This window comes from Bombus flavifrons, chromosome 9, assembly GCF_040668555.2.
Source record: "Bombus flavifrons isolate JBK064 chromosome 9, iyBomFlav1_principal, whole genome shotgun sequence".
In the NCBI taxonomy this organism is placed as follows: Eukaryota; Metazoa; Arthropoda; class Insecta; order Hymenoptera; family Apidae; genus Bombus; species Bombus flavifrons.
In genome coordinates, this window is record NC_138450.1 from 2,499,264 (window position 1) to 2,519,106 (window position 19,843).

The 19,843-nt window shown below is 34.2% G+C and overlaps 1 protein-coding gene across 2 annotated transcripts in view; it reads right to left on the minus strand.

The window, feature by feature from the left end:
- Positions 1-536: 536 nt before the first annotated feature.
- LOC138183021 (SAM and SH3 domain-containing protein 1) overlaps positions 537-19,843 on the minus strand; it is a 373,195-nt gene continuing 353,888 nt past the window's right edge. Inside the window, exons 8-15 of one of the 2 annotated variants that reach the window (XM_069119537.1) lie at positions 16,652-16,718; positions 14,069-14,234; positions 13,096-13,324; positions 8,398-8,496; positions 5,651-5,989; positions 3,495-3,710; positions 2,338-2,488; positions 537-1,878 (exon numbers count right to left, since the gene is read on the minus strand). In XM_069119537.1, coding sequence (XP_068975638.1) covers positions 1,142-1,878; positions 2,338-2,488; positions 3,495-3,710; positions 5,651-5,989; positions 8,398-8,496; positions 13,096-13,324; positions 14,069-14,234; positions 16,652-16,718 — 2,004 coding nt within the window. In that variant the 3' untranslated portion in view covers positions 537-1,141. The remainder of the gene's footprint in view (positions 1,879-2,337; positions 2,489-3,494; positions 3,711-5,650; positions 5,990-8,397; positions 8,497-13,095; positions 13,325-14,068; positions 14,235-16,651; positions 16,719-19,843) is intronic. The other variant, XM_069119538.1, reaches the window with a different exon arrangement.

Sequence of the window (19,843 nt, forward strand, 5' to 3'; positions counted from 1 at the left end):
ACGAGAATAATCACGTAATATTCTAATCTAATATCGAAACAAAGTTGAAATTCTCGTTTAAGAAGGCGAGCAGTGCGGCAGACTTTTGATTATAAAGTAACGAGGACAAAGAATCGATAAGACAATAAAAGTTAGCGAAGCACCGTGCTATTTCTTTCGACTGAAAGCTCGAATGAAAACGAAAGAAACCCTGCACTGCATCATTCGCGGAATATATTGGACGTCGAGCAGCATTGTATCGCTGATTTCAAAACAATAAAAAGATTCATATACGAATCATACATCTTGCGTTTAAGCTCGTTGTTCAATTACAACCATTTTCATGCTTTCCGATATAAATCTTCGCTTGATAAATCAATTAAAACGTTAAATATTATTACATAATCAATCTCATCATCAATCAGTCATATTCAATCATTCAGATCATAATCAATCAGTTATATTCAATAAGCTTCAACAATTCACCTTTCTGCAAAGATTTCTCCTTTAAGCTTCGATGAGATTAGTCGAGTTGCTTAAATTCAAGTTGTAACTCTTTTAATCAGTGTGAATTTTTGTTTGACTTAAAATCCCCTTTCAAGTGAAATCGTTTGCATCGGGTAGCTTCCTTACAACCAGGTTGATTAATTGAAACCGGATTTTAGATAGATAATTATTATCTTTTACAATAACTTCGGTATATTACAGGATAGCTACAACTTATCAACCGAGCTAAAACAAGACGTACCGATATACCAATCTTTCTATTGTATTCTACTGATACATTGTACTTACTCCACGTACTTTCAATAATTATCTCCATATATCTTCGAATACTCATCAGAACATTCGAACCTACAAAGAATTCTGATACCAAAATTGTCTTTTATGGTATATTTGCTATCAGTCCACCTATCTAAACTCGTGTCGAATATCCTAACCCCTATTAAGTGTAGAGTACTTATGACGCGGCAGAAGAACTCTCCAGTCGCCATTGTACAGTCGCGTTGATGTATAAAGTTTGTCCTAATTCCGCGTGAAACGGCACGTAAGTGCATCAATAATTTGCGAATGGAAATTTACAGAAACACGTAAGGGTGCAAAGTATGAAGGCAAAAGGAAATTTCTATAAGTCTCGTTCGAACTTCACTCGTATTGCTCTCTACTGGTAACTAGCCTCACCGCTTTGACTCTTATTGGTAGCTGGCAAGGAAGTCGGCGATGCCCTGGTGAAATTACTAAAATTCTTGGTAGGTGAGTCCGACGCAACATTGGCGAGAACTTTATCTCTTGGTGGCGGAGCCGAGCTGATGCTGGATGAGCTAACACCGGAATCGCTGGACTTCTCACTGAGGCAACCCCTCTGGCCCAAACCGGTGATATTGCCGGTACCTTCGAGGCCAAGGTCACCGCTGCCAACCACATACTTCACCATGCCGCCGAGTTTCTGCCCGCTCTCGCAAGTATCCTCTATCACCACCGTTTCGCCGAAATTCCCTCTCTTCGCGATGAACCGGACGTTGCCGCTACGGAGCAACGGCGATTTGTCGAACTGGCCCTCCTTCTGGCTGGTTACGTTGCCAGTAATTGGTATGTTAGGATGAAAGTCGTCCTTGCTATCGGAAACAGTGCTCCCTTCTGTGCTGACACCGCTGACGTTCTTCGTGGATGCTGTAGCGTCGAGATTGTTCTCTCTGGGCAGCTTGGTAGTCGTGGTCGATTCCGGGCTTACGGTTCGTCGACTGGTAGAATTCTTGTGAGCGTCGTAACAACCGGAGTCCCGCGGGAACTGGCGGCGATTAAACGGTGAACAATGGCCGGATGTCTGGCCAGAGGTTAAGACCAGTCGACTCACCTCGTCGCCTTCCGAGCTCGAAGCTAAATCGCCTTCGCTTCCGGCTATTAGGACAGAACAAAAACCAACTTACAGTTTCAGATTTTACCTTTGGTTTTGCGAGTTTAGAAGTGGCCGGAGTACGGGTGTAGTCGTAAGTGATCGGGGTAAGTGACTTTGGATTAGGTCGGAGTAATGTCTGATTTTGGACGAAGTGCATGAATTAATGATGAGTTAGCGAGGAGAAGTAAATTATCTAGTGAGAGATGTGGCGATGGTGTACTTTGTTATCTATTATACAGCAGCTACGAAAAGTATTTATTGTAGGATTTACATTTAAGTCGAAGTATGTTAAGTTCTGTATCATTCAAAATAAAGTATATGATGCCTGATGATTATGAAACGCTTCATTGGAAAATAATGGTGCGTGTCCTTGTATAAATAAGTAAATAAATAAATAAATATAAAATAAAAACACGATCTACAAAAATAAAGAATTTAAACGATCTGATATAATAACTCACATTGTAGGTCATTTAATAGTTGCACAGCTGTGAGTATCTTCGCGCGATGTTCTGGCTGATGTATGCGCAAGTAATCAAGATCCGCAGCCTCAATTTCCCTGAAGAGCTCCAAATCCTCGTATCCGTTAAATACAAATACAGGAATGTGTTCCTGGAAAAACACGTTATTCAACATTTCAATATTTTTAGTTTGTCTTATTTAATCAATGTCTTTGTCTGAAACAGGACACTACTGTTTCTTTAAACTATTTACATTTAAAAATTAAGCTATTATAAGATTTATGATATGCATACTATACTACTATTGTTATATATTATTATTACTATACCATAAACATGTTTTGATATTTTACATATATTTTTTCCACTAAATGGTAGATAATGCTGCCAGCCCATACATATTATATTTATTTATATTTTAATCACATATATTCTTATTGCGATGCACTATACCGTTTTCACTAAAAATATTATGTCTTAATCATTTCGTACCGTTTTTAAACCAAACGTGACATCTTTTTAAAGATGGACCGGACTTGAAATTCGAAGCCAATATAATTCTTCCTACATCCAATTCATCAACAAACTACTATATTCGCGAATGTAATACGTTTTAATCACACCTATTCTCCTTGCGATATACTACTATACTCTTTGCCAAACAAAACCACTATATCTGAATCATCTCGTTTATTTTTTTAAAAATCAACATAACATCCTCTTAAAAATGTACCAGATTTAAATCTCGAAGCCAATACAAATCTCCTAACACCCGCCATATCACCATTTACGAGGAAAGAACCTACACATTTATCACTAAAAACACCGACCAATAAAAAAGGAGGAACAAGGAAAGGGGAGAAAACATGGAATCGATGAGGTAAGATAAGGATGGAAAGAAACAGATGGATATAAAAAAGGGAAGTGTCGACGAAAAAAAGGAACACGCGACGTTTCAGTGGTGCTGTGTATTGTACGCGGTATAAAAGGTGCACGCAAGAAACGAGGGGAGCGGGCGGGCGAAGGTTGGATATGGATGAAAAGAGAGAAGTCCAGGAAATAAAGAAACGTATAAAAGCAAGGTTCCCTGCTTTGCATTCGAAGCGATGCAAATGCGAATCAGTTTGTTCGAGCCGTGGCAAGATATTGCTCTCTACCTGAAGATTCATTCTCTGCAAGAGCTCTTGAACGGAACCAGGCTTCTGCCTATACCTCTGGCCCCACTTCCCCCGGCCTTCGGGTTCGCCGCGCCTTGGAACCCTGTCGTTTAGTATCTCGACGTTTATGAACTTGAAGTGGCCTATCCTGTTGTGCAAAACACCCTTCCACAGGCCGCTCTTGTTCATTTGTACCACGTCGATGATGTCTCCCTTCTGCAACAAAAACCGTGTTGCAATTTACTTGGTGCTTTCCACGTGAGAAAACATTGAGAACTCTTGCGCCTTCTAATTCGAAGAAACCAACAGATTCGACGCTTTGTATTTCTGTTCGCACTAGCTGGTATTATCGTGAAGTCATGTAGGACTGAGGAATATCGAGGAAAAGAGAAATAAGGGTTTGTTTTCACGAGGAGGTAAGCGTCGAGTTCTGGCAGTAACGATACTTTCTAGTTCTGGCAGGGACTCTTTTCAAGGGTGTTTCAAGGTTTCAAGGGTGCGATCTATAGTTGATCAATATGCGTGTTTCAGCTGGTTTTGCTACTTTGGTAAAAATATGTTCCGTATCTACAGTGGTTGCAAAAAATATCCCCCCCCCCCCCAGTGCATTTATTATTTGCCAATTAATTCGATCCGATTATAATAAATTTCATATCGGTTAGTAGTACCTTTGGATCATTACAAACATTTGATACTATGAAAATGATATGTGGAACCTAAAAAACACTTCATTGGAAAGTAAGAGTATATATAAATACTTTATATAGTCACTGTATATAAGTCGAAACCATTGGCGGACAAATATACCTGATTGCAACTAAGTATCTATGATTTTTTTCTTTATATGCATAATAATAGCTCATGTTTGGATAACTGGGTGCAATAAATAGAAGATCATTTAATTGGAGACGAATTAACATTTCGTTGGAATAAATGGAATTCTACTGTAAGTTTATTCATATTGAAGTAGTTATTTCATATGTTCTGTACGAAAGTTTATTCGTAAAGAACGTATGTATTGTCATAAAAAGAGTGTCAAGAATATTTTTGTCTTATAAAAAGTTGAGTTCTACATTATACGTTATCATCGATTCGGTGTTTTATGATATAAAGATATAAAAATAACAATATATATCGTGGATTCTAAATCGTGGTACAAGTAGGGTGACGGAGATTCTACGATTCAAAATAAGAGAAAAATCGAGGATAGTAAAACAGTGTTGGAGGTTTTACTATCCAATGTGCGCATTTGACAGTTACAAATAATTATTGTGAGTATTATACTGAATGCAATCTTTGGGTTTATTTATTATCAATACTTCCTCATTAATACGTTCTTAGGGCGTGGGAATGAACATAATGAACAAAATAAGGAACAAGTAATAAACTGCTCATTTGAAGTGTCCATTTTAGTTTTAATTGAGTCTAATCTATTATTTGCATTAAAATATTGTACGTTTGCGTCACGAAAGTGTCAAATGTCAAGATTTTGAACAATAGTGAAATGATACTATATAATGCTATTTAATATATATGGCGATTTAACATAATGCGTTATAATACTTTGATCACGCAATAATTGATTACTTGAAAGCCATTTAAATCAAACAAATTAATTGAGATATAATTCATGAATACGTGCTTGTTCAAGGATTTGTATCAATCACAGACATACAGGAGCGCACATGCAAACATGTCTGTGATTAAACTAATCTGAGAGTTATTGTGTATCATGAATATTTGCGTGTATATAGAATGAATATTATGATGTATTCCTACAAAATCACTCAACTGTAAATTTATTTTTCTCTTAAATAACGCAAATATGCTCGAATTTTTATTATAATAAAATAACAAATATAATTGGACCTCAGATGTTAGCATAATAAAACCTATAAATACCATATTAAAAGCTCTACTTTAGGCATTTTATACATCTTTGCAAATTATATACGTTGTGTAAAGAATTTTGTTCCTAAAAATTCATGAACAACCATAGTCCAAAATATAATGACATGAATACATTTTATATTTGAAAAATTACTAGCATAAGATTATAAAAGCTACCTGTATAGAAATTATACTATGATATAGAAATAAGCAATGTAAAGTTCTGTAATGGCTAAGTCATTTGTGATAATAGTTTGCAAACAAACCTTAAACTTTAGTGCTTCCTTGTCATAAGGGCTAGGCGTATAATCCACCAGAGCCCTGGCTCTGCAAAGTACAGGCCCGATAGACGTTGGACTGATAGCATCCCTGTCTTCGCAGGATATCGAGCTGTGATTGCTTCCTGCACGCACAAGTGCCTGCGTGCTCGAGCCACTTCCACTTGGGAGACTTTCCACGCTGCTCGCGCTGCACGGGAACGCCTCGGATGATGTGCGGTCCTGACGCAGCCTTGAAATCTTCCGTTGCACGTCATGCCTCAAATTTCGTGCTCGTCCTGCGATCCCCGCCCTCGTATCGCCCTCAAGTAAAGCGCTAGCTTCCGACTGGAAATTTTAACGAACGATTGCATAATATTGAAAAATAATGAACATCGTTCCGACTTTTTGCTTGTATCGATGAAAATGAAAAGAGGAACTTCACAATGGTAATACGTGAATTAGGTCAAAGACTTACACGCAACGAATGCCCGTTTCTTCTTCTTTTTCCTTTTTTTTTTTTTTTCTTTCTATTATCGGATATGAGATATTAAATGGCGTACTTTTGGAGTTATGGAGAAATGAAGATTAATTTTAGCATTTTGCTTTTCTCATGATATGGTAACGTATGGCAGCATATTAACGTCCATATTAACATATTTTGTATAGATCGTATAAAAATATGTCTTTTCCATATTTTTACTTTTCCACTTTATTTCGGACTGCACGGAAATGCCCGTATACATTTTATATGATTCTTTTGAATTATATAAACTCTTTACTCATTTATTTATTTATTTAGAGTTACATCTCTTGTCGAAGTACTAGCGAACGCTATTTTTATGTACACATATATATCAAATTTCTATATTTCGATTTATAATTACTTTTTACAAAAAATTCTATACCCGATGGAGCACACAACATATCAATAGAAAAAAGACACGTGTACTTTTATATAACCAGTGGTCGAATAATAATATGAAAAGAACGTATTCTTAGCTCTTCTGGTGTAAATCAGTTTACGAACAGATTGCTCGACGACCATTTAACTAAACGAGCACAATCAGACGGTCTCGCTCTGTGTCTTTGCTCGTTTGGTCTAAACGCACCTTACTCGGCCATACGTTACGAATTCTAGGCCATTCGTTTCGCGTAGTTCCTCGATGATCGATGCAAAGTCTGTCAATGAAATCTTTTTACAACAGGGACTGAGATCTGGATCCTTTTTCGTGATTCGAACGAGATCGTTCTATGATACTGAGAACATGCAACGATTATGCGTAAGGCACGACCGTGGAAGATTCACAGAGTCTGACGGACCTCGAGCTGACGTCGTTGTCGACTTGTCGGTGGAGTAGACGCACTTGTGTAACTGTATACCTTGGTGATAATGTACAAAAGCGTCTACTTTTGTGTTTTTCGATATGTGTACGTCTTTAACGAAACGCTAGCTACTCGGTTAAAGTGTATCTGGCAAGTAATTCAATGAAACAGTACGAATTCGAATGACAAAAGCATGCATGCAATCGATTCTACTTTGAACTGATATCGACTTCACCGATCTGGTTTGAGATTTAAAAGGAAGTGCCTGTTTCTGGAGAGAGTAAACCGATCGTGTGTTTTACAAAAATTATTGCAGAGAAGTCAAACGTGACTAAATGTTATTGCCATGTAAGCTTTGTACGAAAGATCAACCAGATGAGTGAAAATGAATATTAATAATGTGAATAAATTACTTACCCTAGAGGATAGGTAAGATACAAGAAATTAAGGAAGAGATGTCTATGTATAGTAAACATTAGAATAACCACAATTATAGTATGTTGAGTTAAAAGAAAAACAATGTCGGTTTCATTTTCATTTTTATAGACGTTTTGACCCATTCAATTGATTCTTAATTGTTGAATTTTTAAAATAACCAAGTTTCATATTGGTGATATGGTTGGATTTCAGAATTCAAAATTTATTTCAACTTGTTCAATAAGGATTTTCTTCTAAATTACTTATGACATAATAAGAATTTATATTTTTAAACATATTATAACAAATAGTTTAATATTTATTTAAATATTGTTTGATTATACGTAATGTTTAATTATCTTCTGCAGAGTACTTCGCGTCATTGATCCCCTTATTAATTAGTAGATTAGTAGATAAATATATAAAACATTCAATGTGAAATGCTTATTATAATGCTTTTAACACTAGAACTACCGATTAAATTTGTACCAAAGTAATCGAAATCCGTATATTTTACCAAAAATTATTCGAATCCCCAATCATACACTTCTATAATTCTTTACACAAAAATCTAAAATATATTTACGTATTAAACCTTCTCACTATTTTGGTAGTTCTAGTGTTAATTATATTCACAAATACATGAATTCGAATAATTAATCACAGTCCATTAACCAATATAAAACCAAACAAGAAAAAAAGAATAATTACTGCAAAATAATCTTCCCTAAAATAACTAAAAACGGATAACGAACAAATCATCTCACGTTTTTCGCATCTCATACAAAACCAACGTAACTTTGCTACAAACCCCTCAAACATGCATCAGTACAGCAAGAATAAACATCGCTGGTTAGTGTTATGTACCGTACATTTAAATACTCGTTCTAAGTACAGCCACGAATCATGCAAACATACTGATGCAAAAAAAAAAAAAATGAAACGACAAAGGACAGAAAATTCGAGAGAAAGGAGACACTTTTGTGAAAGGAGGACTTGTATATGTCACGTACTGTGTGTACGGCGGCCGAGTGTTGATTCTCGAGTTCTTCTTGATCCTCGTAGTCGCTGCTTTGGCTCGGCGATAGTCCTTCCTCGCCGCTACTCCGGCTCTAAAATGTTGATACTCGCAGAGACAGTTCTAATTCACGGATATGTAAAAGGAGAAGCGGGCTCTATTTTTGTCTAGTAGCACGTAAAATGCTCGTTAGAGAAAGAGGAGATCAAGAGTCGTTATGGAAAGAAAAAATGCTAGTTCAAAATCAAACGTGAAAAGATACCATGTAATATATAAATGTAGATCGAGTAGTACAGCAAAACGTGTTACAGTATGTGTCGTGAATATAATAAAGTAGTTGCTATACGTGCATATACGAGGGTCAGCCCAAAAGATATGCATGCCATGAGCTTTGTAGAAGATGAAGTTAGGTCACATTTAAATTATTTGTGTCGGTTTATTTTATCCATTCGATGTATCCTGATTAGTATTAATATTGAAATTTTCCAATTTTAGTAAGTTACCCATTCTCTTGGAGATTTCTTTTATCATCTTTGAATTTATTTATTGCTTTTAAGAAGAGTTTTATTTAAACTAATCATTTAATATTATTTCGTGAATTATTTTAATTGAGTTAAATTAATCGTTATTAATTGTATTTAGAATTATAGAAATACTAAGTATTCAATAGAGTCAAAACATAATTTGAAACATAAGTTGGTTCATTATGTAAGCAACGTCGTTGTGATTTTAAAGAAGAAAATGGAAGGGATTGGTGGACCTGAATTGAATATTTTAAATTCCGCGAGAGAACGTAAAACTGCGCTGATAACACCAATAAACGTTTTATAGATTTTTAGAACGATCAGACTCTTGACTTTTTGAGTTGCAGTTGTATAAAATTCATCCAGCATTTTGACATTTTGATATTTATACAAATTATTCAATTTTTAATTTCTTCAATTGCATGAAAATATTTTATTTTTTTAAAACATTATTTCAAACCGCAAAACACTTTTAGAGGTAACTGTTTTTTATTAAAATAATCTTCGTGTAAAAATATAATTGACGCATTACATGTACATGTAGAAGCGTGAGAACCTAATCACGTTAAAGTATTATAATAGCAAAAAATAAAATATATCAAATTTCCATCGAAACATGCCCCAAGGAAAACTTGAGATAAAGCATTCTCTTGTGAATTGAAAGTATGCCTTTATGTACAAACTCCTGATATATTGTTAATATCGTAGGGCCGTACAACTTGCGATAAGACACCTTAATACGTAGCAGAAACTGAGAGCAGCGCACTAGATGTTCCAAAACTTTGAATTAAATTTCTGAAAATTGCATTCTCAGCCATTCACCGTGAAGTTCATGAAGCACTGCTGTCAATTAGTCTTCGTATGAAAAAACTTTCTTTTCCATTGAAACACACTCAAATTTTACTTTGTCTCGTTGGTAGAAACTAAAAACGTTAAATTTGATATGAAAAGAGATCTTACAGGCGTTGCATAAGTTCTTGTGAAATCTTACGTGATAAATTGTAAGTAGCTGTAAACATGATATAGAATTATCATTCTTGATAGATTAAGCCAATTTGATAATCATTGTCATATGTTTCGTGCGTTATTCTTGTCTTCGTATAATACTTCTATTATTTATAACAATAATACTAGTACTATACATAGCACTGATTATTGCGATGATTCGATAAAGATCCAATACTTTGACAGTAACAGAATTATTAAGAAATCACACGACAATCGACTGTTTGGATTTCGAATATGTCAGACTTTTAAATGCTTAGATGTTATTCGAAGAGTTCACTGAACAAACGACAAAAGTAATCTTTTTTTAAAGACGGAAGCTAAATTAAGTTCGAAAACAATTTCCAGGAGCATGGAAAAATTACAGTATGATAAGAGATTGTTTTAATCCTAAAAGGGTATGAGAAATCTTGATATTTTGTTTAAATGATTAGCACAAGTCACTTCTAAAACGTTTGAATTAAATAGAAATAATATTTTCTTACAGGAAAAGGTAAACAATTACACATATGAGAAATCCATTTTGTACAAATGATTATGAAGTGAGAAAATGATTCCTAATGGTTCGTTGCATTTTTATTTAATACCTCTAATTTGCATGATTTACCGAAGTTGCTTGTAAGAAAGTGTAGTTGCATTGTTTAAAGCAGTAAAACCGTGGCGACCATTTAGTACACTAATAAAAAGAAATTGCATGTTACACAAGTAGATAGCAACTGCAGGCTACGCATATCTACATGAGTTAATGATACACTTAGTATTCGGCGTGTCAATGTATGAGTATATGTATGGAAAGAAATAGAGAATGAGGTTGTCAGTTCTGCCTAAATGTCAGAATAGGAAACAGGAGCTACATATTCCGCTTCCACGGTCAGATTATTCATCCCAAGAATTCTGCTTAACGTTAATCACAACTCAAATTCATTAATTTAATAGTATAAACTTATAAATTAGTTACGATGATAAATAGATAATTGACCTGTATTAACAATAAAAAAAAATTGGATTTTTTATTATAATATTAATAATATTAAGCAATATCAATAAAGTGGGTTTTTTTAATTACAATATTGTGCTGTACAAATGCAGCGATGGACGTCAACAATAAGGAGGTCAAGATGAACCACTTGTGAGTCAACTTTACCAGCAAAATGTTCGTTGGAAAACAGTTAGGTTGAGATGAAAATAAAAGATTGAAATTCATAATTCGTAATGCATTCATTGAAATGGCAGAAAATTAACGATAAATTCATAAGAATAGGTAACACTTTAAATTAAATTTCACATGTTAATACAATTTGAGGGAAATCTAAGAAACTGTGTAGATCAAATTCTTTGCAATGAATTAAATTTGTAAAGCTACAATCTCTGCGAGGTTATTATAAAAATTAATTATATTGTAAAACACCTTCCTACTCTTTACCTTTACACAAATCCCAATATTTAATATTCCACATTCAATAATAACCAAAAATACTGAGTACAAAAAATCTGAAATCCATGCAAAGAAAAATATTCCAACATAGCTTTAGTTGTGTAAAAATAAATATGCACAAAAGGTACCAAAGCCTACTGAAAAAGAATGTTTTTCATTAAACGCATTTTTTACTTAAACAGTGGTATCTGCAGTTTTGGAATATTTGATTTGCAAAATTTCAGAACATCCAATTCGTTATGTTCGGTTCGTTAAGCGAACTCAACGAAAAGAGTGTTGCGAGGACGGGACGTATCGTTTGATTCGCATAGATACACATATAACTGTGTTAGTTTACACAGTTATCTATTTGTACGTGAATGCGAGAGAGAGAGAGAGAGAGAGAGAGAGAGAGAGAGAGGCAGATTTGTTAATAGATAGTACCAGCGAGACCATACTAAAGACGAAGCCTCGATGGTACACAGCTAACCGGTAGGAAAAATCCATATTCATGAATACTAGACCCGTCTGCTTAGCTATGCGTCTAATCTGCAGAAATCTCCGATTCTAGACTCGAAGATGTTGATGCTTGTTCCCTGTATGTGTACGTACTGCTCGCGTAAAAGCACCACGCTCGAAACCTATCCGTAAGTTTCGACAATGGTATTGCGTATACGAAGTAAATGGAACGGTATGCAATTCTGGTTCGGTTTCATTAAGTAAACGAGAAGGTAGTGGTTTGGAAAATGTAATCACACCTCGATATTAGAAATTGGCGAATATTGAAATGATCTTGCGTGGAACTGAATTTTTTCACCATTTCGTGTCTCTATTTAGATGAGATTGAAAATTTGACATGTAATATAATGATTTTCATTCTTATAAGTTAATGTTCGTTTCTCGTGTCCACCGACACAGTCGACAGTTTTAAATTCATACGCTGCATTCTAAAAACTGAACGATTCATGTAACAGCATACGGCGTAAATATTAATGATTCTGACATCTCTTCGCGATGACAAAGACAGGATGAAGATAATATTATTAGACGTATAATTTCCCCTGACACGTGAAATTTGAATTGAACGTGATATTGAAACGTGGATTTATTTCTGTCTTATGATAGATTTCCAACATATCTACGATGTCAATATTTGGAAATAAACGCAAAGTAAATTTAATATACGTAGTAAGCTAGTACAGGAAAATTTATCGAATCGTATATACTCGTATTTAGTAAAACAGCAAAATTAATAGATAAATCTCTATCGTTTGATACGTGTCTTATTCGATTTACGTATCTGTTCATAACTGATAAAAACTTTCTTCATTTTACTTAATGTTCTAGCAATATTTGATTTTAAAGCGTTATAGTTCTATGTCATATATTTACCAATATGTTAATAATACATTTCTCGTAGTATGTAATAAAGTACAAGAGGAATATATACAATCTTTTGATGCTATTAAACCAGTTGTAACACAAATATATAAATTTTATATTGTTTAAGATACTGTAATATAGGAAAAAATGTCTTGTACAATATTTTACCAGAATCCTTTGAATTTGCCTCTAAAATAAAAATTCCATGAACTGTTTCACGAAGAGTGTTTAAGAATACCATTTGCGTTATCGCGAGCTACATATATGTATAAAGTGCTTGAATGACGCCTTAGAGTTCACACCATTTGTTGCGGTGATAAGACTATATGCAATATCTTTCGAAAGGGATTTCTTTATGCGAACTTACCTGGACGTCGCTACTCGCATAGTCTCCACTTTCTCGAGAAGCTCTCGAGTGCGTAAGTGGTATGATAGCTGGTGGATTATTATGACCTTGTGGCACAATAAGACCTCGCATTGTCGAAGTTGCACCTTTCCTGGAACGATCTCGCGGGAGACTGATGTCTCCGGCAGTTCGAAGCGAAATAATTCCCTCACCTCTGTTTTCTGGCCTTAAATTCAGCGTGAAACATACTCTGAAACAAAATACAAGCATTTTCTCAAGCTCTCGAAAATTTCTTCTACATACGATTAGTTTCAAAATTGTATCCTTAAAAATGAACTATACTAAAATTTTATGCTTTATGCTATCATTAATCGCTAATCATTTATTACGTGTCCATTTAGAAAAACTAATATATAAAAGTAATATATTGTGAAATTAAAAGCACTATACTTACATAAGAAATTTATATTATTCAATACGTCGAAACTTTTTAAAATGAAGAATACAAGAAAATATGTAAAATATTATTTGTAGCTTATATTATTTAACAAGGGTGTTATTCAACACCATACATTATTCAACATCATACAAAAATTGTATTGTATTTAAAAATAATTTATAAAATATGACGCGAACGTTAAAGAAGAAAAGTTGGGAAAGACCGCTTTCATTAAAATTTATGTTTTATATTTGAACAAGAAACATAAAGGCAATCTGGAGAAAATACTTATTTTCTAACTTTTTATTAACTTCCTTTGATTTCGCGCAATAATACTTCATGTTATGTATACGTTAATATTGAAGATCTGATACTTAGTTGAATCAAATATTATGAGAAATACATTAAAATTTTCAACATCGTGAAATAATCTGCAAGTACGTTTTATAGACATGTATGGTTCTTATTCGTTTTGTTATTAAACTATAAGACTAGCACTATTCATAAACTTTATGTATTTTGTTATATATGATTAAAAATGTTTGCGGGCTTCACCTTCCATTTTGAATAGTTGCTGTTGGTACAGGACCACCACTGGCTCCCATGAGGAAGTCTTCGGGGTCTGACTCATATGGAGGTTCGTCATACCAGTGTTGACCTCCAGGACCCAAACCCAGTCCTCCTCCGCAACGTGCATCCTCGTCGTACATGTAAGTGTCATCTGAACATTAAAAATACATTTGTCATTACCTTGAAATACAAAGCAGCAATATTACGATAAATTCTTTTACTAATTTCTTAATATTAATATTAGTGAATTTGAAGTTAAACGACGACAATAAGTATTTATTTTTCTCTACATTTAATTAAAAACACATGTTCGCTGATATCGAACGCAGCATTGGCCAAACTTCATTTAAAAAATATTTATTACGTTTAAAACACAAATATGCGGATAAAATAAAATTTTAGATATATAATAATATAAAAATTTTAGAATTTCGATCTGTTCAATGAAAATACAAAATTTTAATTAACTTTAAATATAGAAAAATAAGCCTGTCTCTACTACCATCTATATCAAATCTTGAGCGTACTTTAAACATCTGTTAAGCATATAAATCATTCACAAGACACATTGATCAATTTCATAAATTCTTAATTTATCTCGTAATTTGCTATTATTAAGTCATACGTTTTTAAAAAACGATCTCACGAAAATAAATAATTCGTTTTCTCAAAATTGAACGTCAATCGTGTACTTATATAAAGAAATTGAAAAATTGATAAAAAGTAGAGCTGGTCAGTTCGACCGATATATAAAAAAAAATAATGTATGAAATTGATAATTCAACAATAATATTAAAAAACGAATTGAAAACAAATATGCAATTTAATAAAGCCAGTCTTACTGCTCTCTTCCTCTCAAGCAATTTGAACCTCCATTCTGTTTCTTCCTATTTTATTCTTACTCCTAAAGAGAAATTCTATCAGCATCAACTTATCAAGCGGTTTTTATCGTTTCGCGCAGCAATAGTGGATGGTAAAAATTCTTCTCGGAAAAATTGCACGGTGTTTCGTTTGGTAAAGTGTAGCATGGCGCTAATGCGTGGTAATTCGAGACGCGAGAAGACCTCGAGTGCCGTTGCTGGTGCGAAAGACTGAGCGAAATCAAGCGTCTGAGGATCGTGCACGTGCGTGTGGGCGTGAGAAAAAATGAGGGGATCGGAAAAGCGAGCCGCGGAGAAAGCAGTCGACGGTTGTTGACGATAACGAGATTAACCAGAACATAGAAGGGGCTTCGTGGCTTGGTACCATTGCCTTCGTCGACTACGTGATCGCGAATAAAACTCCCCGAGTCAGTGATAAATCGGTAATAGGAAATTTAAAGGATCCTGGAAACATTACTCTCGATACTTTATTTGATCTTCTTTATGACACCCGATATATGTTATTATATTTGATCAAGTGCTTTTTTTCATATACCTTCATAATGGAGAAGATAGGTTGATTTATAGGATTTATAGGATCTAGTATTAAATTAATGCATATAAGTAGGAATAAATAGAATCGCTTAAACAGAGTATTATTGTAAGATAATTAGATAGTTAGAAATAACGTCGATTTAGCTACAAACAATTTATAGATATAATAAATATACTGACAATTACTACATAACTAGAGATCAAACGTAAAAAAGATTTTTGTGATTTAAAAAGGAATATGAATGTAAATAAGAAGGTTTAACATAATGCTAGCAATACCTAGATTTCATATAAACTTTATAAAAGTACAAGAACTAGGGGAAAGAAAAAATAACGACGAAAGGCCTGTTAAGAATATCTTTGAAATTTGTTTTCATAAATAAAAAAGTATTCAATGATATAATTTGTCTGAAAAAAAGTGATACCAAAAAATTAATGCAACGTTATAAATCTTCGGATTGATAGTGGATTCTTAATGTTTCATACACGTGAGCTACTCAATATTTATGCTAGTACTTTACTGAAAATAATTACAGCGTGTTACCTGATTGAAAACTATTAAAAGTCAACAAAATCCTAAATGTGCACACCAATTTTGATTCTTAATATTCATTTATAATACGAATAAAAGCAGATTGAGAATCCTAGAAGAGTTGCAAGGTATCTTACAAAAGATTCAAGTAGAACGAGAAGAAAGATATACATATCGTCTTTGACATCTCACAACAAGATTAACCTAAACTTCCATTTGGATCCTAAAACAAGCAGAAGACATTCCTTCAAAAGTTTTTCCGTTTAAGAGAATTTTTGTCTACGGCGGCAATTTCGTTTCAGTGCACCGAGATTTCTTGAAAAGAAAAAGAAAGCGGGAAAGGGACAGAAGAAGAGGCATCGCAGAACGAACGCGTTAAATGAGTCCCTAGAGGGTGCGGGTGAAACGTACGAAGTGTCAGGCGTTTGGGAGTCGATTCTCAGACTGGCTGGCACGTGCAAGTTCTGCTCAAGGTAGACACACTGGTCGTGTACTATAACAGAAGCACGCACACAGGAACGTACCAAGGACGTGGCCTGGTTGGTTCGAGGAGACTGGGCTATAAGTTGCAGAGAGACAAGGCGACAACTAGCTAGAGGTTACACTCCTTGACGTACTTACCTCCAGGGAGCTGACCCCGTCCGTCTCGGCCAAGCTGCATTAAACCCTGCCGGATGTCCCTCAGTATCTGAAACAGGACAATAACGAGGGCGTGAATGAATCTCCGTTCGACTATGTGATTAGAATATACATTAATTTACAATGGAAAATTTGTTGAAATATTTTGAAATAGACTGAACCTGCAGCATGGTGACCCCACTACTCTGAACTCTTATTATAAAAATCTTGGTTCGCCACTGCACTATTATGAAAATATATTTATTTATTTATAATAGAACATTCTTTACTTCTGAACTTCATTTTTTTTTTTTAATTTTTGAACTTGATTAAATCTAATTTAGTCGTGAGCAATTTCGTTTGTTGGAATTTCTTTAAATTGATTGAATCTGAACCATCTATAGACGGTTCTATCTATTGGAATTTTTTGAAGTTGGTTGAATTCTAACCACATTTATTGTTGTATTATGCGAACGAAACTTTCCTCATAGGCCACGAAAAAATCAGCGAATTCTTATTATATAAATTTTTTGCCTTTCTATGGTGACTACATGGTTGTTCATCGTATTGTAAATAGAAGAAAAGGTGTTCAAATATCGATTCATCGATATACACTACATAGGGTTTAAAATCTACAAATCCGTCAAATTGTAAAATTGTAGATAATCGTAATTTATGTATTTTATTATTTTTCTATTTATTTTCCTACGCTGTTTACCTATATCACGCGAAAGATTAAAATAAATAAGTTAAAAGAAGCACAGAAACAAAATATAATATTATAAAAAATACAAAGTTCCGTGTACAATAGTCCATCCCAGAGGATACATTGTTACAACGAAACATTGCCAACGTTCATCAGGAAGTTTGTAACGGAGAAAGAACGAAGGGTAGTCGTTGTATCGCGTCTACATGTACAGTTTATGGTAACGGCAGGCGGGGTCCGAATTTTAATTACGCGAAACTGACGATTCCATACACGCATATGCGAGAAAAGTTAGCCTGGTCCTTTCAGAGAATTGAAGGGATTGAAAAGGGGCCCCCCAGAAATTAGCCGAAACTGACTGGCTTCTCTTGGCCCTAGGCTACTCGAAGAGGCAGAAAAAGACAGGAAGAAATAAAACGGAGAGTTTCCTTTGAGGTTGCGAACAATATGGAAATAAAGGTCTGTATCCGTGTAAAAGTTTTAGTGTCACATCTACCTTCGAAGGTTTACTGCTCCCTAGGGAGGATCTTCTTTTCTTCCCTCCCTATTCCCTACCTTCTATTTTCTCCACCAACCGGTTGACTTCTCCTTTGCCACGCGAGAAACTGCGGGATAATCCCGTGGGCGACCACCTCGTCAACTATCCTCGTCATCATTCTCCCCTTTCTCCACTTTCTGCTTCTTCTCTTGTTCCAAGTATTATACACGTCATTGATATGACATTTTAGACGCGTAAGTTCAAATTTTACGCGGATAATTCGTGTCATTTGTTTAGTGTGAGAAGCTATTTCTTATTTCAGGATTATTTGCGATTATATAGTACATACATAGTATACAGTTACATTGCTATAGACGACCTTCCGGATAGTAATTCAGTGAGAAGTGCGAAGTTGGATCATAATGTTATTTTCTTATAATACTTGCTAATAACAAATGGTGGATGATCGCTAGACGGAGTTAAGATAACAAACGATTAAAACGAGATAAGTGACAGAAGTTAAGATTTCCAATAGAAATAAAGCATTTCTGTTAATCTCCCTACTAATGTCATTTATTGTTTGAGTACTATTCATGGAAGAATATATATTTGACGGTATTATATTCAACGAAGATATGTTAGTATTCATAAACGCGGATTAGTATCTTAGCTCCGTTTCTATTTTTATGTTCCCTGATAGCTGTAATTATTATAAGTAACAGAATATGTAATAAATACTCAAATATTTTTCTATGTCAAATGGAACTACAAAAAATATACCTGGATTTATTATATGTTTCATAGTAATAAGTACAATTATTCTTATTATAAATATTTTAATACAAATTAAATGAATAGTTATAACGTAAATGGATACGAGAAACACTAAGAACCCATGAGGGTAACACTTGATGATAATGCTACAGCATCGATCATACATATGTGATTCGCAAGCGTGATGGTTATGGTCGGACACATCGAATTCACACCTGTGTAGGAATTGAGGTGTTGAAACATAATTAACTAACCTGTTAACTCGAGAATTAGTTGATCAGAAACAACCCCTATGCATGCAACTCCCAGTCCATACCAGAAACAGTTCCATTATTTCGTAATCTATTATTGAAGTGAATGACGAATCTACTTTTAAAAATAACTAACGTGTATAAAAAAACAGCTAGACAACATCGAAAAGCGAGATAAAATATCAAACCAATCTGAAAATGTATAGCTATAAGAGTGATGAAAAAAATGTGTAAAAAGCAAAGTCAATCAGTTCTGAGAATTTGTTTCTCAGATGAATCAATAGTAATAAAATGAGATAATATAGTAAAGAAATTTCGATAAACTTCGTACTGAATTTTAGTCAGTAAATTGGATGACAAACTCTGCTATTACGAAGCAACTTAGAAACTTTTGTCAAATAATCCCAGATGATCCAGTTGGTCCCTCACGTTGCCCGTTCCAAATCTTGACCAGTCCTTTCCGCAAACTTCAACGATACCATTCCGACTTCCCTCTCGAGCTACGAGCTCCTTTACGAGTTTCAACTTCTTTCCACATGTGTTTCGTCCATCTCACTCGAACAGGAGGAAAAGGGGATTAGTGCTTTTAAAAAGTTATCAGTAATCTTCTGCGAGACTGACCTTATTACTCAAGGTGTGCACTAATCTTATCTCCATGTGATAATTTTGATACAATTATCACACCACTTACTGCTTATTATATTATTACACATAATACTATATATATTATGTATATATGTATTGTATATAATATAATATGTAATATATTACGTATAATATATTATATATAATAATATAATTAATCAAGATATATCAAAATATTTTCATCACCAATTTAGTTGAAATTTTGCATACTCGCTCTTTTTTTATACAAAAATAACCCGTTATAGTATTATTATAGGAGTATACTCAATATTTGCGAAAATATGTTATATTTTTCGAAATCTTCATGATTCAAGATTCATTATTGTATTAAAGTAGAATCG